Genomic DNA, 24243 nt, shown 5'->3' on the forward strand with positions numbered 1-24243 from the left:
TATAGTTTGATTAAAATATAATTTCCCAACAACAGGATGAGTGTTAATATTTTCCTCAGAGCTGGGCTTGTAAATATGTAGAAACCACTCTCTCTCAGTTATAAACAGAATGATCAGACACAGTCTCCTAAGGAATTTCTTTACAGAGAATTCCCACTGTAATGGCTCTGCATACAAGAATTCATACACAGCATGCCTTGCTAAGGCAAGAAAATCATCCTAACTGTAATTACTTGAGATAAACAAGGTTTAATTTTTTTTTTCTTTATAGGAGTCCCTGTGGAAAACATACTCGGAGAGACATCTGACCAGTCTAATTGTCTTTTGTCAGTTACTCTGTGAGGTATCTCCTGCACCATCTTCTAGCCCTAGAGAAAATGGTCCACCCATACCCAGATCAGATATAAACAGCTGAAGATGTGGCTAACTCCTGCTTTGTAATGGCCATAAGGACTACAAAATGAACCCAGACTGAGTTGGTCTAAGGAACAACCAATGGCCACTGCAGGTTCTCCCTTTATCAGCTAAGGTGTAGACTTGTGCCAGCAGCTCTAGCAAGGGCTAATTGACACATGCTTTTTTTTCTTTCTGGGGACAACAGGAGTGGAACCTGCAAGACTGGAGTCAAGTGTCCATGCCATAGCCAAAGAGATGTCAAAAGCTGTAATCACTGCTGGATAAAGTCGTTAGAAATGTAAGTCAGCAATGCGTGTCCACAAGCAGCACACTTACACACACATCTTGCACCAATTACCCTCAACCCCTTCAAAACATGAGAGCAGAAGCAGTAAAAAAAACAACCTTTCAGCATTCCATTTAAAATCCTAATACACTAACAGAAAAAACAAAATGGCAGGTAGCTTGTCAGGAAGTGAACATAAGCATTTAAAAACATCCCTACCCATCCCAAATAAAGCTCTCACAAAAACATTTACACAAGTGGTACATTTGTTTTCACAAAAAAATGCCAGCAATTAGTTGAACACTAACATAAACGGTACTTGACAGGAAACTTACAATAATAATAAAAAAATTACCAAGCTTCTTAAAGGGAAAATATCACTTTATGACAGAAAAACAAAATTAAACATTTTTTTAAAAGGGCAACAATTTGTGTGCGGAAGGGCCTCTCAATGGGGCCCTACCTGCCAGAAATGATACTCTTTAGCTAATTGCTACTCCCATGAAGCAGCAGAGATGCTTCTCCTTGAGGCGGAAAGAAAGTACTGAAGACATCTGACTGCTGCTTTTCTCCTTGAGACTAAGCAGTCAAGACTGAAGATGTTAAACAGAGCCAAAACTTTAAAGCTTGACAGTAGCCATTTTTGTGAGTGGGGAAACGCCCAATATCCTAAAGGCTACTGCAGCAGTGGGAATGAACTTGTCACTTTTTGAAAAATGTCATGCTTAATAAAAATGTTTAGAAAACTGGTCTGTATGAGTGTTTGCTGTTTCTTTGCCATTCTTTGAAGAGTACTGCCACCTATGCATTTTCCCCAAATTAAACATAATACTTAGTATATATTTGCTAATTCTGCAGCATGTAACTTCAGATCTCTGCTGGAATGCCATCTGTCCAATGTTTTATCATTTTAACTAAACTTTACCTATACAAGCAACCAACTGCTCTGCCTCGTATGCCATTACTGCTGGCAAATTCAGTCTCTCATGAGCAGTTCTAATTTCTTGTATAATTGCTCAAGTCCTCTCCTATGTACAGGATTTAACAATTACTTAATCCATTGCCTCTAATGAAACTTCTTTATTCTCTAACTTCCAAATGTACATCTCTACAACCATAAGTATTTAAAAAAAACTGAATTGCCATATTGCTCAGCACAAATATTCACAGTGGTTGCATTCTTTTGTTCCTAGTTCTTAAACTGTATTTGATAAGTCACAATAAACATTAAATATTGTCAATGTTGTAATAGCAACTTAATATCTCTGTAACCATTCAAATACACATTCTGCTAGCAGCATTTTCTTCATACAGATGTGAGCTTGCACATGAGGCTAAGCAATCATTTGTATCATTTGATTGTTGAAATCTAAAAAAAAATGAAAATGCAAATAAATGATATATAAATATATTGCAGTAGACATCAAATAACAATACAGTTGCAATTGTCATCATGTAAACTTAAGAAAAATTCTAACACCTTCTGCATAGTATTATGGTTTAAGAATTAATGTCAATACAAACAAGGAATATCTGATGCCTAGATTTATGATTTAAGTGCATAAACACCTGGGGGGTATCATTAGGTTGCAATATGTTGATACTTTTAATTTCTTGCACATCCCTTGTATTTTCCTTATCCCACAGTTCTCAGACTTTAGCCATTGTCCTTTACCTTATTTTGCCCAAGTTTTGGGACCAATAATGTACACACTCAGGTTACTACCAAAAAGTTTTATATAAGTTCATAGATTACTACTAGGCTAACTGCTCCTGTGGACTGTTTTAAGCTTAGAGAATTACCCCACTGGAGAATCAAACCCTGCAGCTTGTATTTGTAAGGTAAAAGCCCTAACCATTATAACAACCTCCCAACCCTGTTCCTGTCTCTCGTTTATATTATCCAAGTGTTCACTAAGGTTTAAAAAAAGTCTACAACACAGAAGCAGCTACCCACAATAACATCTTTCCCCATTAATTTAGTTTTCTCTCCTACCATACTTGTCTGGCTTTCCTGACTACTAAATTTTTAAATGTTAATTTAATTCTTATCCCAAGCATAAGCTAAGCAAACAAAATCAGTTTACCATCCCCAAAGACATTTCTGTTCATTAACAGAATCCCTAAAGGTTTTATTTCTTTATTGGACAAGTAGAGAAATACCAATGCCTTTATTTTACCCCCGACTTCTATATATTAACTCCAGGATTGCCATACCTCTGAGAAGAGATGGAACATTCCAGGAAAAGTCCATCTTGGACTTGCTGTATGCAAGCCAGTTTTATTCTGTCATTCAGTCTGAGTGTTTCTGGGACTCACTCTAGCGAGTCCCATTTCAAATGTTTACCGGTTTGGGGACCCGTGACCAACATGTATCTGAAGTTATAGCAAACTGTGGGACATGCAGAGGGCAGGATAAAATGCTTTGCTGGGCTACAGCCCAGATGGACACCCCACTCTATACCAAATTCCCATCATTATATATATATATTCATTTCCAAATAGAAGACAGTAGAAAAAACTCAGTACTTCACCTACTATTTTTTGATATGTTTTGGGTTATGTAACCACATGCCAGTATAACAATCCTTCCCATCAGACATCCTCTTGCCAGAACAAATCCATTTCCTCCTATACTGGTGTCATTCCTTTATCAATACTTTTCTAGGTCTCAGACATTCTTCTCAACAACCTTCCTGGAATCTTAACCTTCCTGTAATCCTTTCTTAATTTGGATATAATATTCCCTTTTAAGTGTGGGTCATGCATCACTTAAACTCATTCCCTCCAAATGGAGCTCTTTTCAAGTTTGTACTCTAATTCAACGAGGGTGGCCCCAATTCGTTAAAAAAATGAAATCGCTTCACAAATGTTAATTTGTCTAGAACCTCAAATGTTAACGGAAAACTGTAAATGTCACACTATTCAGTACCAAGTAATCTTTACAGCAGGTGCATTAATTTCATTCCACGTCTTAAAGCAGATAAACACAATAAATTAATTTTTAACTTGTTTGTACTGAGCTGAACTGAGGTGGACTACCAGCCACAACTCTGGGCTAAGATACCAGACAACTAGAGACTTCTGAGTTTCCAAAAAAAAACATAAAAAGAAGTTATGTACTCACCATAACATTCCATCTGAGTAGTTGTACTTCATTTGTCTTCAACCTGTGGGGATATGGATCCGTATCGGATCTGAGCCAGCAAAGATTACTAGCATTAGCTCCGAGCTCCAAACTGCTCCCCTTTACCCATAATACACCTCCACTGCCTTCCATTCCACAGATCGAGTTTGCAGAACTTATACTTGGAACCCAACCTGATAACATACTTGTGACCTATACTACAGCCCGTAAGCTGAACATGCGCTAAGGTCCGGGGGAAGGAGGGAGGGACAGTTGAAGACAAATGGAGTACAACTACTCGGAACACTATGGTGAGTACATAACTTCTTTATCTGTAGTAGTTCATTTGGTCTTCAACCTGTGGGACAGTCTCCAGCTACTAAACTCCTTGGAGGCCCTCATGGAAGGATATTCTGGAGCACCGTGGAGCCAAAGGATGCTCACCTTCTAGATGTCAAATCCAATTTGTAATGGGAAATAAATGTATGAGATGAGGACCAAGTAGCTGCAGAGCAAATGTCATCGAAAGACACCCTAGACCAGAAAGCTGCAGACGTAGCCATGGACCTAGTGGAATGAGCTTTAACCTGATCTGGAAGAGACATGCCTTTGTCCTTATAGACCTGCAGGATGGATGAAGAAATCCATCTAGCTATAGTGACCTTGGAAATAGGTTTGCCCAAAAAGGGTCTATACAATGAAACAAACGATCAGATTTACAAAATGTTTTTGTCCTGTGTAAATAGAATCATAACTGTCTATGAACATCCATGTGTAGTTTGTATTCCATCCTGTTGGTAAAATTGGGAAAGAACACAGGCAAATTCATAGTCTGATACTGACTGGTGACACCACCTTAAGACGAAAAGATGGGATGGTTCAAAGGGAAACTACCTTTATGAAAAATGTACGGAAATTTTATGGACAAGGCCTGTAATTCCAAAACCCTTCTAGCAGAGCTAACAGCCACCAGAAAAGCTGTTTTCCACGACAGAAATTTTAGATCTGAAGTTGAGGCAGGCTTGAAAGGCGGAGCGACCAGAGCTGGGAAAACCATAGTAAGGTCCCACGGGGGGGGGGACAGGATCTTTGACCGGGGGGGTGGGGAGTGGCGGCAAAAATGTGCCTTTAATAAATATAGGCTTTACACAGTCTAGAAGATGCCAAGGATGCAGAATTCTCACCCACATGAAAATGAGCAATCGCAGCCAACTGAACTTTGACAGTACAAAAACTAGCTCCATGCTGGAAAATGTCAGCTAGAAAATCAAGAATGGCGGAAATAGGAGCCGTAAAAGGATAAAACTCCTCTGAGAGGACCAGAAAGGAAAACATTTCCATTTGCTGCAATAAACCTTTCTGGTAGAAGACTTATGAGCAGCTACCAAAATAGACTTAACTGAGGAGGAAAGTCCGGGAATCCTAGCAATCACTAGAACTGGAGTAGCCAAGCCGTGAGCTTCAGGCTATCCAGACTCGGATGAGGCACCCCTGATGTGTGTAAAATCAGGTCCTGAATGGGATTTAGGATCCAAGCTGGAGCCAGAAGGTGAGACCAAAGGAAGGGAAACCATACCTGGCGAGGCCAGAATGGGGCAATGAGGATCACCTTGCTCCCCAGTCGACAAACTTTCTGCAGAAACCTCGGGATGAGAGGAAAGTACAGTTGTGTACACTAACCATAAATGTATAAATGTAGATGTTCGAGTGTATTCACTGTTGCAGTCATTATATTCGGGTAATCTGCTGGCAGGTTGCCCTCAGTCGGCCTGAATTCCAAAGTCTTGGGTCCTGTGTCAGTTGCTGTCTCCTCTTCCATGACGTCAGGTCATCAGGGGTATAAAACATGCAGCCAATGCCATTTTCTTTAGTTTTTCTTGCCCCCGATGTCAGGTGCCCCCAAAAGGGTAGCAAATACACACACACACACACATATATATATATATATACACACACACATATATATATATATATATATATACACATATGCACACACATGCATCAACATAAACTTTACCTTCATCTACAAGCAAATACACCACATAGCTTGTAGAAGATAGTGAAGGAAAGATAAACTCCAGAATGACAGGGGGGATGGGCGGGAGGGTAACCTGGACTGCAACAGTGAATACACTCGAACATCTACATTTATGGTAAGTGTACATAACTGTACTATGTTCTTCGTGTTTCACTGTTGCAGTCATTACATTTGGGTAGAATTCCAAAGCTATGGTTCAGAGGCTGGAGCTAAACAGCATTAGGAGTGGCTATAAGGCCCTGCAGAACTGCAGTGGCAAAGCCAGCATTGGATTTAGAGTAGAGAGGCAAATGATAATGCTTTGTGAAGGTGTGAACAGAACTCCAAGTAGCAGCCTCTAGAATGTCTTTCGTTGGTACTCCCCTTAGAAAGGCTGCTGAAGTAGCTGTAGCTCTGGTAGAATGAGACCTAATGCCCTTGGGCACAAGAAGCTGGCCGACCGGCACTTGCGAACTGCTTCTGCTTCGGGCACCGCGCGGCAAGAAAGACTGAAGAAGATGGCGTCGGCCGATGCCTTTATACTCCAGCCGTGGTGACGTCAGAGAGGAGGTGACACCAGCCGACGCCGGACCTAGACTTTGGAATTCGGCCGACCGAGGGCTGCCTGAGGCAGGACAACCCATATGTTATGACTGCAGTTGCATTCTTGAAGGACATCTCCAAGTAGCAGCCTCTAGAATGTCTTTGGTTGGTACTCCCCTTAGAAAGGCTGCTGAAGTAGCTGTAGCTCTGGTAGAATGAGACCTAATGCCCTTGGGCACAGTTTTACCATGGTGTAAGTAGCAGAAACGGATGCCATGGCTTATCCACTTTGAAACTGTCTGCTTTGATATAGCCTTGCCTTCTGAACCTGCAGCATGTCACTAGTATTTGCTCAGTTTTTCTTAGAGCTTTAGTCCTGCTTAAGTAGAATCTTAGCTGTCTGCTGTGCACGTCCAAGGAATGCTGTCTGCTGTGCACGTCCAAGGAATGCGGAATTCTTTCTCCCTTGTTCTACGGATTTGGATAAAAGGTTGGCAGATGAATTGTTTGGTTAAGAGCAACACTGGAGACCACCTTAGGCATAAAAGTAGGATTTGTCCTCAGAGATTCCCCATCTGTGTAAAATATGATAAAAGGCTCTACAGCCATGAGGGCCCGTACCTCTGAAACTCTTCTTGCTGATGTAATTGCTAGTAGCAGAGCTGTTTTCCATGATAAGAACTTTATATTAGCAGTAGCAGCTGGTTCAAATGGAGGCAGGGTGAGCTTTTCTAATACATAATTGAGGTCCCATGCAGGCAATGGTGATCTTCAAGGAGACATTAAATGTTTGGCTCTTATAAGATACTGCTTTAGTAAAGGATGAGAAAAGATTGGTGGCTCTGTATTGTAATGAGCCAAAATGGCAGAGGCATGGATTTTAATTGATGAGAAAGATAGGCCTTTGTCAAGCACCCCAGTTAAGTATTGCAATATCTGAGGAATATTTGGTTCTGCTGTATCAGTTCCTTGTGCTTGATTCCAAGCACAGAATCTCTTCCATTTGTCAGCATAAGATTTTCTAGTACTAGGCCTTCTGGCTTCCAAAATGACATCCATCACAGCTTTACTGGGAGGAGCTGCTTGTATGACCACACAATCAGCCATGCTGCCAGGTTCAGAGTCTGTAGTTGATTGTGCAAGATCTGATTGCTTTGCAGGGACAGTAGTTATGGTCTTTGAGGCAAGGTCCAAGCTGGGTATTATGTCAAGTTCCTTAGGACTGAATACCAGTATTGGCGGGGCCAGTCCGGGGCAATTAGTATCTTCTTTGGTTTCTCGTCTAACTTTTAGGAGGACCTTGGGGAGAAGAGGCAGAGGAGGAAAGGCGAAAACTGATAGGTTTTTCCAACTGAAGGATAGGGCGTCCACTTTCCATGCCTGTCTGTGATAAGTTCTTGTGCAGAATTTTTTCTACTGATAATTTTGAGGAGAGGCAAATAGATCTATGTCTGGGCTCCCCCATTTCTCTATTATCACGCTAAAGACTTGTGGATTTAGTTTCCACTCGTGAGGCTCCATAAGGTTTCTGCTTAAATCGTCTGCCAGAGTGTTTTGTTATCCTGGCAGGAATTGAGCTTGAAGATGTATTTGGTAGCTCAAAGCTGTGTCCCACAGTGCCATGGCTAATCTGCAAAGGGGGTATGAGTGTGACCCCTTGCTTGTTTATATACCACACGACTGTGGTGTTGTCAATCTTTATCAGTAGTTGTCTCTGGATGAAGTAAGTCCTTGAAGGCTGTTAGGGCATTTTGAACAGCTAGCATCTCTTTCTGATTGATATGTAGATAAATTTGTTTTGGTGACCATATGCCCTGAATGCATCTTAAGGCCATGTGCCCCCCCCCCCCCCAGGCATAATCTGATGCGTCTTTTTGTCATGGTTTGGCTGGCAGGGGGTAGAGTGAATGGCCGTCCCATGTTTTGGTGACATGCCTTTGCTCACCATAGAAACTCCTGTTGTAGACAGGGAATGAGAGGAATCATTGTTTTCAGACTCTGAGAATGCTGACTCTATAAACTTTTTAGGTACCATTGAAGTTTCCTCATATGCAGTCTTGCATATGGAATTAGTAGAATGCAGGATGCCATGAATCCCAGAGCCTGCAGAATTGCAGAAGACTGGGTTTTTGTTGCCATCAGTTTGAAGTAAGTAGTCAGTTGCCTTTGCTGGTCTGGCGTGAGTGAGGTAAGCCATCTGGGCAGTTGTATTCAAGCTTGCACCCAGGAATGTTATCTTTTGAGAGGGTACCAGTTGTGATTTCTTTTCGTTTAGTGTGTACCCTAGGCATGTTAGAAGCCTTTTCACAAACGCCAAGTGTCGAAGAAGAGTGTCCTTGTTCTCTGCTTGAATGAGACAGTCGTCCAAGTAAGGATATATTTGTATACTTTTTTGTCTGCAAAATGCAATTACTGGTGCCAGGCCGTTTGTAAAGACCCTGGGTGCAGTAGATAAGCCAAAGGGCAGTAATTGGTAATGCCATTAAGCCAGCCTTGAATCTGAGGTATCTTCTGCACGACTGTCTTATTGGGACATGCAGGTATGCCTCTCTTAGGTTTAAAGTAGCCAGCCAAGCATTCTTGCCCAGCATGGGCAGAAGCTGCTGCAAAGTCAGCATTCTGAATTTTGGAATGTCCGGGTATGTGTTCAAAATCGATAAATCCAGTATTGGCCGCCAGGCCTTGTCCTTTCTGGGTACCAAGAACAGTTGAGTAAAAACCTTGTCCTTTTTCCTGTTCTGGTACTGTCTGAATGGCCCCCATATCCATGAGGGACGTAACCTGTTTGTGCCTCTGCCCATTGATTTTTTGGCAGATCTGGCCAACCATTTGCCATTGGCAGAGTGTGGAAATGGAATCTCCATCCCTGTGATACGATGTTTGGTACCCACTTGTCCTGGGTTAACTGTCAATTTTGAGCAAAAAGTGCTAATTTTCCCCCTATGGGTCCTGCCAAAAGATAAGTGCTTGGTGTAGGCAGAGGGAAGTCATTGGGATTGCTTTTTGTAGGTTTGCGCTTTATCTCCTCCAGATTTGGAGGTGGAAACGCCCCATTGCTTTGACCTGTATGAATCTTGCGCCTGGTATCTGGAACACTTAGGGCATCTGGATTTGCCCCTTTGAGCTCTGTCTGACACTGGAAAGGACCAAATTTTTGTAGGCCAGTATCTACTGAATCTTGGTGGCTGCACTTGTAAGAAGACTTTAACAGTTTGCATAGACTTAGCTTTGTCTTCCATTTTCTTTAAAACCTCTTTGGCCTTAATACCAAATAGAGAATCATGCTGGAATGGTGCATCTAGCAATTTAGCTTTAACATGATCAGGCCAATTTTGTTCCTTTAACCAGGCATGCCTCCTAATCACAGATCCAGTAACTGCGGCCCTGCAAGAGACCTCTAAGGAATCAAAACCACATTGCAAAGTATGCTTTCCAACATGTTCAGCTGCATGCAATAATTCCTGCAATTCTTTACTTTCCGCACATTCTGAAATCATCATCATCTTCTGTTTCAGCAATCCCATAACATGTTGTTGGTACTTAAGCATATGAAATCGACAGTTTAAGGCCCTGATTGCCAAGGTTGCAGATGTATAAACCTTTTTTCCCAATCTGTCCAGTGCCCTTGGATCTCTGTCAGAGGGGGTAGGATTTTTTGCTATTGAGGCCTTAACTCCCTTTGGACCCTGTGAAATAGTTTCAGGATCAGCAGCAGGGTTTCTAAATAAAAATGTATGTGAGTCAGGGACCCTGTAATATCGGTCAGGCTTACTGGAAGCCGGAGGTAAGGAGTCAGGGGTCAAGCTGGACTCCGAAAACACATCATCCACAATGTCCAAAACAGGGGGAATGGCTAAAGGCCTGTGCTGAGGGAGAAGGAAATCCCTGAGCCTCTTTTTTTAATTCTGAGAAGTCTTGACTCTCAGTACGCACGGTTTCTCCAAATGAATAATCCTCAGGAGGAGATGCAGATGGAATAGACTCCTCAGCGTCAGAATCCTCACAGGGAGGCACAGATAATTCCTGATCAGAAGAGGAATCAGAAGAAATAGAAACCTGATCTGAAGATTCATAATCAGTGTCTTGCCTAGGCCTCATCAGGAGGGGGATGGGTACACCTGATCAAAGTAAAAAGGTCTTCAGCCATTCTGACCATCTGTTTTTTAGGCATACAGGCCTGTGCACGTGGGCTTATGCGTCAGTTTTTTAGTTTTAGAAGTTGCTTTTGTCTTTGTTTTTGCAGCTTTTGTCTTTGATATACAAATGTTGAGGTCTGAATACACTCTCAGAAGCCAGTGCCTGCTCAGCGGCTCCGGACCCATCTGAGGGAGATACATCCGGTCCAATACCTTGAGTATCTTGCAGCATGCCGGACTACACATGGGTGTCGGAAGAGGCCTGCGTCTCAAAGGTAGCGGGTACCAGGAGCTGCGAAAGCGCCTCTCTGAGTACAGACGAACCGGCGACTGGCTTAGGAGAAGCTTAGTCGTCGGTTTTGGATCTCGACTGCCTTTCTCTGTCCTTTTCTTTGCGTTTTTTATGTACTCTGGTAGTCGGATTACTATCCGATGACATTTCTGGGTAATTAAATCTGTTTCCAAAATACTTTGATGCAAAAATATACTGACGCTAAATAGTGCCTTGGTTACATCTAGCACAAAACCGACAGCCAGGCAAGTTGTGATCAGGGCCTACGCAAGGAATACAGTATAAATGGAAATCCTTATGAGATATTTGCTTCCCACAAGTAATACAATTATTAACTTTTTCTGACATCGGTAAAAAGCAAGAAAAAAAGTTTCCCCAATGGGGTACTTGGCTTTAGTGAAGACTTTGGTTCTGAAACTCTAACTCGAATATTTCAGTAGTCGGCCGACTGGCACTTGCAAAATTCTTCTGCTTCGGGCACCGCGCAGCAAGAAAGACTAAATAAAATGGCGGCTGCATGTTTTACACCCCTGACGTCATGGAAGAGGAGACAGCAACCGACGCAGGACCCAAGACTTTGGAATTCAGGCCGACTGAGGGCAACCTGTCAGCAGATTACCCAAATGTAATGACTGCAACAGTGAAACACGAAGAACATCTGGCAGGTAAGCATACAGAAGACTGGGAGGCAAAGCATGAACTATAGCGTCTCTGGGCGACTCCCCCAGCAGGGGGTTCTGAGCAAAAATCACAAACAACAAAAGGAAAACGGCATCAGCCAAAAAACAACGCCAGTTCCACAAAAGATTTAATCCAGCTTAGCGCCTCGGCATAGTAGCCTTCAATGAGTACAAGTTACAAAAACACACCCACTCCAATATATACTCTAATTAATTAAGCAATTACATAAATTAGTCAATCAAAAAACAGAATATTATTAAAGAGAGAACTTCTAATATTCAAAAAAACTAACAATAATGATAATAAAAACTTATAATAAACTTTTCCAGTTTATTTCTAAATTTAAACCATTAGGTGACATAGTATTATATTTCAAAATGTAAATAGTCTCTTTAAACAACAAAATATTTTTAATTAATCTATCACCTGTCTTAATAAAAATTTTTTCTAAAATACAACATTCAAATATTTCAACATTACTATTATGACACTCCATAAAATGAGAAGCAATTGGACTAGTTAATATTCCTCTTTTTATATCTCTAATATGCTCTTGCATTCTAGTTTTAAATTTTCTCTTTGTCTCACCTATATAATACAATTTACATGGACATCTAATACAATAAATTACACCTACAAAATTGCGAAGAGACTATTTACATTTTGAAATATAATACTATGTCACCTAATGGTTTAAATTTAGAAATAAACTGGAAAAGTTTATTATAAGTTTTTATTATCATTGTTAGTTTTTTTGAATATTAGAAGTTCTCTCTTTAATAATATTCTGTTTTTTGATTGACTAATTTATGTAATTGCTTAATTAATTAGAGTATATATTGGAGTGGGTGTGTTTTTGTAACTTGTACTCATTGAAGGCTATCATGCCGAGGCGCTAAGCTGGATTAAATCTTTTGTGGAACTGGTTCTGAGCAAAAAACCTGCTGCACTTCGCATTGGAAGGAGATGCAAAGAGACCGTAGCAAGGTTGACCCCACTCGCTGAAGATCTGTTCCGCAACTGATAGATTCAGAGACCACTCATAAGGCATCAGAATGGTCCGACTTAGCCTGTCAGCTAGAATGTTGGATCATCCTGGAATATGCGTTGCGATGAGAAAGCGACCGGTGGAGATCGCCCATTCCCACACTCTCATGGCCTCGCGACAAAGGGGATAAGATCTGACATGTCTGACTTAAATGGCAATCAGTCCCAGAGGAAGAAAGGCATGAAGGGCCTGCAACGCTAGAAGGACCGTCCTAATCTCTAAGACATGGGGGACCACAGGCCTTGGACTGTCCTGCCGAACAATGCCCCCCCCCCCCTGAGTTGGGAGGCATCCGTTGTCACTGTGGTATGGGCCGGGACTAGAACAAAGGATCGTCCCTTCAAAATGCCCGGAGAGCTCATCCACCATATGAGGGACAACCGACACATTTGACTCAGGTTGATACGATAGGTTAGTGGTAAATCCAACAGGGACCACTGAACCGCTACAGTCCACTGAAGAATCCACATGTGTAGCAGAGCACATGGAAGGAGAGTTATGGTCACTGCCATCAAGTCTAGGGCCCTCAACACTGACTCCGCTGTTGGGAGGTGAGAGCGGTAAATTAGGGAGACATGCATCCTGAGGTTTTGAACTCTCTCCGAGGTCAGAAACAATTTGCACTGTAGTGTGTCTATCCTGGCACCAATGTAATCTATCACCTGTACAGGCTCTAGTGGAGACTTGGGTGTGTTGATTGTGATACCCAAACTCAGGGCAAGTTTCAGAAAGTAATCCCTGGTTAGGGAAAGTAGACACCTGGTGGGAGCAGTAAGGAGCCTATCGTCCAGGTACGGATAGACCTGAAACCGCTGAAGCCTCAGGTGAGCCGCTACAACCACCATCACTTTGGAAAACACCCTAGGGGCTGTGGTGAGACCAAAGGGTAGGGCTCGAAACTGATGATGATTGGCCCGTAGCTGGAAGCGAAGGAACCTCCTGGAGCTTCTGTGCATTTTTATGTGATAGTAAGCATCCTGGAGATCTAACGAGCACATCCATTTGCTCTCTTGCAGGTATGGCATGATGGACTGTATTGTGGCCATTCGGAACTTTTCTTTGGCAACTGACAGGTTCAGGGTAGAGGTCCAAGATGGGTCTCAAGCCCCCATTTTCTTTGGCACCAAAAAGAACCTGGAGTAGAAGCCCGATCTGGACTGATCTGGGGGGACTGTTTCGATGGCTCGGTTTCCTAGCAGCTTGGAAATTTCTTGTGCTGCTGCCTCTCTTTGCGTGGGTGGAATGTCCGTGAGGTGTTTGGGAGTTATGGGGGAACCCACAGAGAGGACAGAATAGCCTCTGGATATGATTTGAAGCACCCAGCAGTCCATTGTTATTGACTCCCATGCCGCTGGGTGCAAGGACAATTGTCCCCTGACTGCCTCCAAAGTAGAGCAGCTGGGCAACCCTTCAAAGGTTGCTTCCCGGGTCTGTCAGAGAATGGTTCTCGAGACCCGAAGTTTTGCGGACCCCCTCGGCCTCTGGGCCAGTGTCCATTCTGTCCCCTTCTGCCTCTAGGGGAAGAAGAGCCCTGAGTGTCCCGGGAATACTGAAACTTCCGCAACCACATCTTCTTTTCTCCTCTCTGGTTCCAGGATAAGGACCTTTGAGGGTTAGAGAAGCGGATCCCAATGGCAGAGTGTCTTCCTGTCCTTCTCACTCTAGACTAGTGTCTACTTGACGGTCTTACCGAAAAGAGTCGAGCCGTCATAAGGGGCATTGGGAAAAGATGCCTTAAAGGGTTCGGTGAATTGGCACAACTTGAGTGAGGAGTTACGCCTCATGGACACACCGGACCCAGCCACCCCTTCTGTAGCATGGGAGAGGAGTCGCATGGACGTATTTGATACTGCGCTCAGAGTGGCCATTTTCGCAGAGAACGAAGCCTTGTCCTCCTGCGACATGGAGTTGGGGGGGGGGTAGATTCTTCTAGCTCCTTCACTAGGTCACATTGGAGTCTCGTGACATGGGCCAAGTAGTTCAGAGCCCTTATTGAAAAGGTAGCTGAAGCATACACCCACTTCCCTAGGCGGTCCATCATCTGTGACTCTCGGTCAGGAGGGTGGACCAAAGAACTTTCCCGAGATAGTTCCTTCTTTGTGGTTGCTGCTACCACCATGGCGTCCACTGGGGAGCCCTTGTTCCAGGAAGGCCAGTCTATAGGGGGACTAAGAACCTTATCGGGTTGCTTGGGAATTGGCATCTGGTTCCTTCCATGGTCGCGAGGTGATTAAATCCACTAAAGGATCCGTGGGAAGGGACACCCAAGACGTAGATGGGTGTGTGCCAAAAGCCTAAAGAAACAGACTCATCAGAGGGTGGCTTGGGGATCAAGACGAGGCAACGGACTCAGACCTGGCCAGTCGGGGAACCGAGGCCCAGAAGACTGAATGTTTCTCCTCTGGCTCTGGGGAGAACCATGGAGACCAGAGCCGAGGGGTGTCACGGATCCGTGCAGACTCGGGACCTATTCCTCTTTTCCTTCATCTTCGACTCTCCCCCCGCTCCGCTACCACAGGCTTAGTTGCAGGAGTTTGAGTCCCAGCCTGGGAGGGAAGGGAAGCTAGAGGGAGAGAAGCGGGAAAGGCAGTCACAGCAGCCGCTGTAACTGAAGCCGAAGACGAGGAAGGAGGTTCAGTGGCAGGCAGAACACCTTTGAGGGCCAACTTGGCCTTTCTATCCTTCAAAACTCGAGACTGAACCCTGCACAGCACTCCACATTAAGGTGGGCCACACCTAAGCACAACACACAGAGTGTGGCCATCCGCTGGGGAGAGCTTATGGCCACACACTGTGCAGCGCTTAAAGATAAGCTCTTCAGCCATACTATCAAGAAAGAAGCCTTAAAAAAAGAAAAAAAGACCAAAAACTTTCTTTGTTTAAACTAATAATACACACCCCCCACTCACCACACTAGACTGACTAAGGGGGAGAGGCACCACAGACAAACTACTCTAAACTAACTACAAACTTCCACTCGATGCCAAAGCGATGGGAGGGGAGAAACTGTATCTATTACTAACCTGAAATGGCTAAAAGTAACAGAAAATTCTGAAAAACTTAAAATCATTATCACCCTGCTAGCTGGAGCTCTAGAGACACGATGTTTTACAAATCACGGCAAACAAGCTCTGGGGATGGAAGGCAGTGGAGGTGCATTATGGGTAAGGGGAGGAGGCTGATGCTAGTTATCTTTGCCAGCTTGGATCCGATACAGATCCTTATTCCCACAGGTTGAAGACGAAATGAAGTAAACTACTTCAGATGTCTGTTTTTATTTATACTATTTACTGCACTTATTTAATGCATGCCGCCTACTTTTATACTGTATTTACTGTATACTAAACTACACAGTTATACTGCAATTGCCTGCTACACTATGCCTGTAAAACTGAATTTTATTACTGTTTTCACTGTTTAGCAAGCTGCCAGTTGTTTCACTATTTGTTAAATATTTACTGGTATTTCTTCACTGTTTTAAAGCTATCTGTTCTGTCTGCTCTGGTTTTCCCACCAAGCAGTACTTAATTAACTGATCTGTTAACTGTTTAAATCATTCTTTAGAGCCTCCTGGCTGATTTTCTGCTGTTGTAAACATTCATTTCAGTGTGTCTCTGCTATTTTTATGCGGTTAAATATTCCCTAGTGTTTCTCACTGAAATTAGGTTATCGAGTGCATAGTCCAGATCCAGGCCTGCTGCTTCTGGAATTGCATGTAGTGGTTTGTTTGTCATGAGCATGTTTTCCAGGCCATCTTGAATTGGAAGGGCCTATCTGTACTTTTGAGAGAGAACTGTGTTTGACTGGCACCTGACTGGTAAAGGAAGGCTGGTCTAGGGCTTGGAATAAGCATCCTCATTGGTCCTTTTGAATTTTGTTAACAGTTCTTTTTTTTCAAGTTTTAGCTTTTGGGGTTTACGCCTTGCATCTGAGCAGGTTTCTGCTTGTTTGCACATCGCTCAGCACCGCGCACTGCCACGCAACTGTGAGCCAAAGCCGGACAGTTAAAATTCAACAATTTTTCCCTTAAAACCCAGGCAAAAAAAAGAAGTTTTCTTACCATAACGTTCCATCTGAGTAGGAGACTTCATTCTTCTGGACATATGGGTATATGGCTCCGAGGCGGAAAAACTTTTCAAGCATCAGCTCCGAGCTCCAAGCTCCTCTCTTACCTATATTACATCACTTCCTCCTATCTAGCCCCAGATCGAGTTTGCTGACACTAAGTGGCAAAATAACCACAATCCTAAACAGGAAAAACCTGAAGAGTGAGGGGGAATGGAGGGAAGGTGCAGAAGAATGAAGTCTACTACTCAGATGGAACGTTATGGTAAGAACATAACTTTCTTTATCTGAAGTAGTTGACGTCATTCATTCTGCATATATGGGAAAGAGTCCCCAGCTACTAGTATTCCTGGGAGGCCCTTATGGAAGGATATTTCTGAGCAATGCAGAGCCAAAGGATGCTCTCCCTCTACAAATAAGATCCAATTTATAATGGGAGATGAATGTGTGCGAACTGGCCCAAGTCGCTGCAGCACAGATAACGTCTAACGGAACTCTAGACCAGAAAGCTGCAGAAGTGGCCATTGCTCTAGTGGAATGAGCCTACAATACACCAAGAGGAGATAAAAGTACAGTATTGTACCTACCATAAATGTAGATGTTCGAGTGTATACCCCTGCTGCAGTCATCACACTTGGGTTATCCTGTCATCACACAGTCGGCCTGAATTTCAAAGTCTTGGTCCGCCGTCGGGTGCTGTCGCTTCTTCCCTGACGTCAGTGTGCCAAGGGTATACAAGAGGCATCCGACGCATTTTTCTTCAGTTTTTCTTGCCCCAGATGTCAGGTGCCCCCCCAAAAGATCGTCAAGTAGATAGTACCAATAATAAAAGTTTAGCACAAACAAAACATCCCTCCAGCTACAAGCAAATACACCACAAAGGTTGTATCAGATTTTAAGGTATTGAAAGGTTGGAGGGTAACCCGGACTGCAGCAGGGTATACACTCGAACATCTACATTTATGGTAGGTACAAAACTGTACTATGTTCATCGTGTTACCCTGCTGCAGTCATCACACTTGGGTAGAATCCCAAAGTTAAGGATGGGAGGTGGAGTCAAACAGGGTTAGAGGAAGCTAGAAGGCCCTGCAAAACTGCAGTGGAGAAGCCAGCTCTAGTCTTAGAGTAAAGTGGTAAGTGATAGTGTTTGGTGAAGGTGTGTACTGAACTCCAAGTTGCAGCTTCCAGAATATCCTTGGTTGGCACCCCCCTGAGGAATGCTGTAGATGTAGCTGCCCTGGTAGAGTGGGGCCTTATGCTAGCAGGAACTGGTTTTCCATGGTGGGTGTAGCAAAAACATATGCAATGTCCTATCCATTTGGAAATGGTCTGTTTTGAGATAGCCTTTCCTTGTGATGCTGTAGCATAGGATACAAAAAGCTGGTCAGATTTTCTGAAAACCTTAGTTTTATCCAAGTAGTAATGTAGCTGCCAGTGAATGTCCAAGGAATGCAGGAGTCTTTCTCCTTTGTTCTGTGGATTTGGAAAGAAGGTGGGTAAATGGATGGTTTGATCTAGAGCCACACTGGATACCACCTTAGGCATAAAGGAGGGGTTAGTTCGTAGAGAAACTCTGTCTTGATGAAAAATTAGGAAAGGCTCTACTGCCATTAGTGCCTGAAGCTCTGAGACTCTTCTGGCTGAAGTAATTGCTAGCATCAGGGCAGTCTTCCAAGATATAAACTTTAAGTCAGCTGAGAAAGCTGGCTCAAAAGGAGGTAGCGTAAGTTTTTCCAGAACAAAATTGAGGTCCCAAGTTGGTGTCGGTGCTCTCCTGGGAGGTCTAATGTTTTTGGCCCCTCTGAGAAACTGCCTTAGAAGTGGATGTGAAAATAAGGGAGGATCCGTGTTGTAGTGAGCTGAAATAGCTGAGGCGTGGATTTTAATAGATGAAAAAGAAAGTCCTTTGTGTACCATCTCAGTTAAATATTGTAGAATCTGAGATATGTCCGACTGAAGGGTATTTTGGCCTTTAGCTTGGTTCCAGATGCAAAACCTTTTCCATTTGTCTGAGTAGGCTTTCCTGGTGCTGGGCCTCCTGGCCTCCAGAATAACATCCATAACAGCTTGTGAAAGAGGAGCTGGCTTGGTTGCTTAGGTGATTTGCCATGCAGCCAAATTTAAGGTTTTGAGCTGGCTGTGTAGAATCTGTCTTGCTGTGTGAGCAGATGAGTAATTTGTGGTAAAATCCATGGTGGGCCCTGGGCCATATTCCTTAATAGTGGGTACCAGTGCTGGTGTGGCCAGTCTGGGGCAATGAGTACCATTCGGGGTCTCTCCATTCTGACTTTCAGCAGCACCTTTGTGAGAAGGGGCAATGTTGGGAAGGCATATACTGTCAGCATTTTCCAACTGAATGAGAGTGCGTCTTGATGGTGAAATGTCCTTGTGCAAAATTTTGTTAGCTGATAGTTTTGGGGGCTGGCAAACAGGTCTATGTCCGGGTGCCCCCATTTTTGAGTTATCATTGCAAATACTTGTGGATCCAGTTTCCATTCGTGGGGATCCATGATGTTTCTGCTTAGGTCGTATGCATCTGTTGTCACAGTTTGCCTGGCTGGGGGTAAGGTGAAAAGCTGACCCTTGTTGAGGTGACATGCCTGTGACCACCATAGAAACTCCTGTTGAAGGCAGGGAATGAGAGGTATCATTGTTTCCAAGCTGTGGCTGTGTTGAGTCCATACGCTTTTTAGGTATCATTGTTAACTTCCTCATATGCAGTTTTGCAAATGGTATTAGTAGTATGCAAGATGCCATGAAGCCCACGGCCTGCAGAATTTTTCTTGCAGGGAGTTGGGACTTTGTTGCCATTGTTTATGAAGTATTGAGTTAGTTGTAGTTGTTTGTCTGGCGTCAGATAAGCCATCTGGGCCGTTGTATTCAAGCTGGCACCCAGGAATGTCATATTTTGTGAGGGCACTAGTTTTGATTTCTTTTCGTTTACTGTGTACCCTAGGCAACTTAGAAGGTGTTTTACAAAAGCCAGATGTTGTAAGAGAATGTCCTTGCTTTCTGCTTGGATGAGACAGTCGTCCAGGTATGGGTATATTTGAATTCCTCTTTGTCTGCAGTATGCAATTACTGGTGCCAGGCATTTTGTGAAGACCCTGGGTGCAGTAGATAAGCCAAAGGGCAGTGCAAAGAATTGGTAATGGGATGAACCTGCAATGAAACGGAGGCATCTTCTGCAATTTTGTCGGATAGGGACATGCAGGTATGCCTCCTTGAGGTCCAACGTTACTAGCCAAGCTTTCTTGCCCAACATGGGAAGAAGCTGCTGTAGTGTTAGCATCTTGAATTTGGGTACTTGCAAGAAGACGTTTAGAATTGAAAGGTCCAGAATGGGTCTCCAAGCATTGTCCTTTCTGGGGACTAGAAAGAGCCTCGAGTAAAATCCTTGGCCTTGCTCCTGTGTAGGTCCATGAGAGCTGTAATTTGTTTTTGTGCCTGTGCCCATTGATTTTGTGGCAGGTTTGGCATTCCTTTTATCCTTGGCAAGGTGTGGAAATGGAATCTGTATCCTTGTGAGAAAATGTCTAGGACCCATTTGTCCTTTGTGACGATGCGCCAGTTGCCTGCAAAAAGTGCTAATTTTCCTCCCAAGGGAGCTGCCACGAGAGTTTTGCTTGGCAGTTTGAGGTTTAAGTAATTGTGTTTGCCTTCTAGTAGTTTGGGACCTGTCTTCTCCTCCCTTCTGCGTTGCAGTGCCCCATTGGCGAGGTTTGTAAGGGATTTGTGCTTGTCCTCTGCCCCTTGGGCGCCTGTATATCACCCCTCTGTGGTCTGTCAGAAGCTGGAAAGGACCAAATTTTTGTTGGCCAATTTCTGCTGAAGCGTGACGGCTGTACCTGTAAGAAATCTTTGACCGTCTGCATAGATTTTGCCTTGTCCTCCATTTTCTTTAAAACCTCTTCTGCTTTAACCCCAAATAAGACATCCTGCTGTAAGGGTGCATCTAGTAACTTTGCTTTAACATGATCAGGCAGAGTTTGTTCCTTTAACCAAGCATGCCTACGTATAAAGTACAGTTTTGTACCTACCATAAATGTAGATGTCCGATAGGAATGCATCTGCAGTCCTTACAAATGGGTTGTCCTGTCGTCAGGCAGCCCTTCGGTCGGCCGGATTCCAAAGTCTGGGTCTGGCTTCGGCTGGTGTCGCACTTCACCCGACGTCATTGCGGCAGTTCTTTGGGTATAAAGGCATCAGCCGACGCCATTTTCCTCAGTGTTTCTTACCCCAGATGCCAGGTGCCCTCTTGGATGACTAAATTTGGATAAATGCCAAAGTTTCCAAATAGTAGAGAGCAACACATAAAATAAGCATGTATGTACATATATACAAACAAATACACCATAATAGATCCCCCCCAAGCTAGCTGAAGGTTGGCAAATACCCTAGGAGTACCTCAGAGGGGAAGGTGGGTAATCCTGACTGCAGATGCATTCCTATCGGACATCTACATTTATGGTAGGTACAAAACTGTACTATGTCCTTCAAGGATGCATCTGCAGTCCTTACAAATGGGTAGAATACCATAGCTAAACTAGGGGAGGAGGAAAAGAGTAGAGATTATGGTGTAGTTAGGATCCCTTGCAAAACAGCAGTGGCAAAACCTGCTCGGGATCTAGAGTATAGAGGTAAATTGTAATGCTTTGCAAATGTATGCACGGAGGTCCAAGTAGCAGCCTCTATAATGTCCTTGGTAGCCACTCCTCGTAAGAAAGCTGTGGTAGTGGCTATAGCCCTTGTGGAGTGAGGCCTGATGTTCTCTGGAGTTTTCTTTCCATGGTAGGAGTAACAAAATCTAATGCAATTTCCTATCCATTTGGAGATTGTCTGTTTTGAAATTGGTTTTCCTTCCTTTCCTGTTGCATATGCTACCAGAAGTTGGTCAGTTTTTCTATTGTTTTTTGTCCTGTCCAGGTAGTAGCGTAATTGTCTATGTACATCCAAGGTATGCAAGAGTCTTTCTCCCCTGTTCTGTGGGTTGGGGAAGAATGTAGGTAGGTGGATAGCCTGATTTAAAGAGACTCTGGATAACACCTTAGGCATAAATGTAGGATTTGTTCTCATGGACACTCTATCTTGATGGAAGATCAGGAAGGGTTGCACTGCCATTAATGCCTGTAGTTCAGAGACCCTTCTTGCTGAAGTTATTGCCAGCAGGAAAGCAGTCTTCCAGGATAAGTATTGTAATTCTGCTGTTGCTGCTGGTTCAAAGGGGAAGTGTCAATTTTTCTAGCACAAAGTTCAAGTCCCATGCTGGCAATGGAGGTTTCCTGGGAGGTTTCACATTTTAATTCCTCTCAGAAACTGTCTGAGCAGAGGATGAGAGAAGACAGGAGGATCCAAGCTGTATTCTGCTGAAATAGCTGATGCATGTATCTTGATGGAAGAATAGGACAGGCCTGTATGGAAGAGCTCTGCCAAGTACTCCAGGATGTTGGCTATGTTCACCAGTGTCACATCTTGCCCCTTTGCAGTACTCCAAATGAGATATCTTTTCCATTTTGCTGCATAATTCTTTCTTGTTGTAGGTCTGAGCCTCCAGGATTATGTCTTTAACCCTTTGGGATAAATTTGGGTTAATTGCTGTTATGTAATGTTCCAGGCAGTTAGCTGCAGAGTCTTCAGGTTTGGATGCAGGATGCTGTAGTTGTTCTGTGTTAACAGCAATGGGATCAGGGGGAGTGTCCATATTTGTTCCCGAGACATGCTCCTCAGCAATGGATACCAATGTTGTCTTGGCCAGTCTGGAGCTATCAGAATGATCCTCGGACGTTCCTCTTTGATCTTCAGAAGCACTTTGTGCATCAAAGGAAGTGGTGGGAATGCGTATGCTGTCAGGTTTTTCCAACTGAAAGATAGGGAGTCCACCTTCCAAGCAAGTGGGTGGTACGTCCTTGTGCAGAATTTCTTTAGCTGGTGATTGAGTGGGGATGCAAACAAGTCTATTTGTGGTAGTCCCCATTCTCTTGTGATGGCTTTGAAGATGTCCGGATGCAGCATCCATTCGTGGGCATCTGTGGTAGTCCTGCTTAGTATGTCTGCTAGAATGTTTTCCTTCCCTGGTACAAAAATTGCTTGTAACTGAATGTTGTAGCTCAGAGCCACATCCCATAGGTCCAGTGCCAGCCGGCATAGAGGATATGAATGTGTGCCTCCCTGTTTGTTGATGTACCACATAACTGTTGTGTTGCCTGTCCTTATCATCAACTGACCTTCTAGGAGAAAAGGTCTGAATGACTGGATTGCCAATTTTACTGCCATCATTTCCTTTAGATTTATGTGCAGGTGCAGCTGGTCTTGAGTCCATAGGCCTTGAATGCACTTGCCCAGCATGTGTGCCCCCCAACCGAGGTCTGAGGCATCTGTCGTGATGGTTTGTCTTGGTTGACTGTTGCAGAAGGGCAATCCTGTGTTTGATTGACAGGCCTGAGCCCACCATAGGAACTCTTGCTTCAGGCATGGGATTATTGGAATGTTGGTTTCTAGGCTGTGCTTGTGTTGGGACCACAAATTCTTTAGGTACCACTGTAGCTTTCTCATATGCAGTCTGGCATGAGGGACCAGTATTATGCAGGATGCCATGAAGCCTAGAGCTTGTAGCACTTTTCTTGCAGTTAGATGGTTCTGCTTTGTTAATGCCAAGAAATAAAGAGGTAGTTGCTCTTTCTTTTCTGCAGTTAGGAATGCCATTTGTTTTGATGTGTCCAGTTCTGCACCCAGAAAGGTTATTCTTTGGGATGGAATCAGCCTTGACTTTTTTATATTGACTGTATATCCCAGGGCTTGCAGCAGGAAAATGACTCTTTGTAAGTCTTCTGTTAGCTTGCTTTTGTTGTCCGCTTGTATCAGGCAGTCGTCCAGGTAGGGATAAATTTGAATCCCCTGAAGTCTGCAATGAGCGATTACTGATGCCAGGCATTTCGTGAACACTCTGGGCACAGTAGATAAGCCAAAGGGCAATGCTGAGAATTGATAATGCTCTGATCCTGCAAGAAATCTGAGGTATCTTCTGCAAATTGGTCGTATGGGGACGTGCAGGTATGCCTCCTTGAGATCTAGAGTTACCAGCCAAGACTCCTTGCCCAGCATGGGAAGAAGCTGCTGTAGGGTCAGCATTTTGAATTTTGGAACAATGAGGAATGTGTTTAAAGCGGACAGGTCTAGAATAGGCCTCCATTTGTTTTCTTTTCTTGGTACCAGGAAGAGTCTGGAGTAAAATCCCTTTCCTTGCACCATAGATGGTACCTTTTCCACAGCTCTCATTTTTAATAATTGAGATATTTGCTTTAGAGCTTCCGTCCTTTGAGCAGGTGGTAGGTTTGGCATTCCTCTCTTTCCTGGTAGAGTATGGAAGTGGAACCTGTAACCTTGGTCTATACTTTGCAAAATCCATTTTTCTCTTGTGATGCAATGCCAGTTCTTTGAAAATAAGGTTAGCTTTCCGCCTAAGGGTGCTTCTAGTTGTTCCCTGGTAGGCGGTGCCACCGCCAAGTCACTGTGATTGAGTTGTTGTAGTGGTGGTGGCTGCATCCGTGCCTCGCTGGTTGTTACCTTGCCACTGGCGTCCCCTGTAGGCACCCCTGGATTGGTTTCTGCCTCTAGAGCGCCTATTCCTGCCTCTTTGCGTCTTAGAGGAGTCC

The 24243-nt window shown here is 43.7% G+C and overlaps 1 protein-coding gene across 1 annotated transcript in view; it reads right to left on the reverse strand.

Annotated features, from left to right (window-relative positions):
• Positions 1–1045: 1045 nt before the first annotated feature.
• HNRNPH1 (heterogeneous nuclear ribonucleoprotein H1) overlaps positions 1046–24243 on the reverse strand; it is a 251741-nt gene continuing 228543 nt past the window's right edge. The window contains exon 12 of the mRNA XM_044069387.1: positions 1046–2051. Within this exon, the coding sequence (XP_043925322.1) occupies positions 2017–2051 (35 nt within the window). The 3' untranslated portion in view covers positions 1046–2016. The remainder of the gene's footprint in view (positions 2052–24243) is intronic.

This window comes from Protopterus annectens, chromosome 4.part0 (genome assembly GCF_019279795.1).
Source record: "Protopterus annectens isolate FY-2018-M chromosome 4.part0, PAN1.0, whole genome shotgun sequence".
NCBI classification, from domain to species: Eukaryota; Metazoa; Chordata; order Ceratodontiformes; family Protopteridae; genus Protopterus; species Protopterus annectens.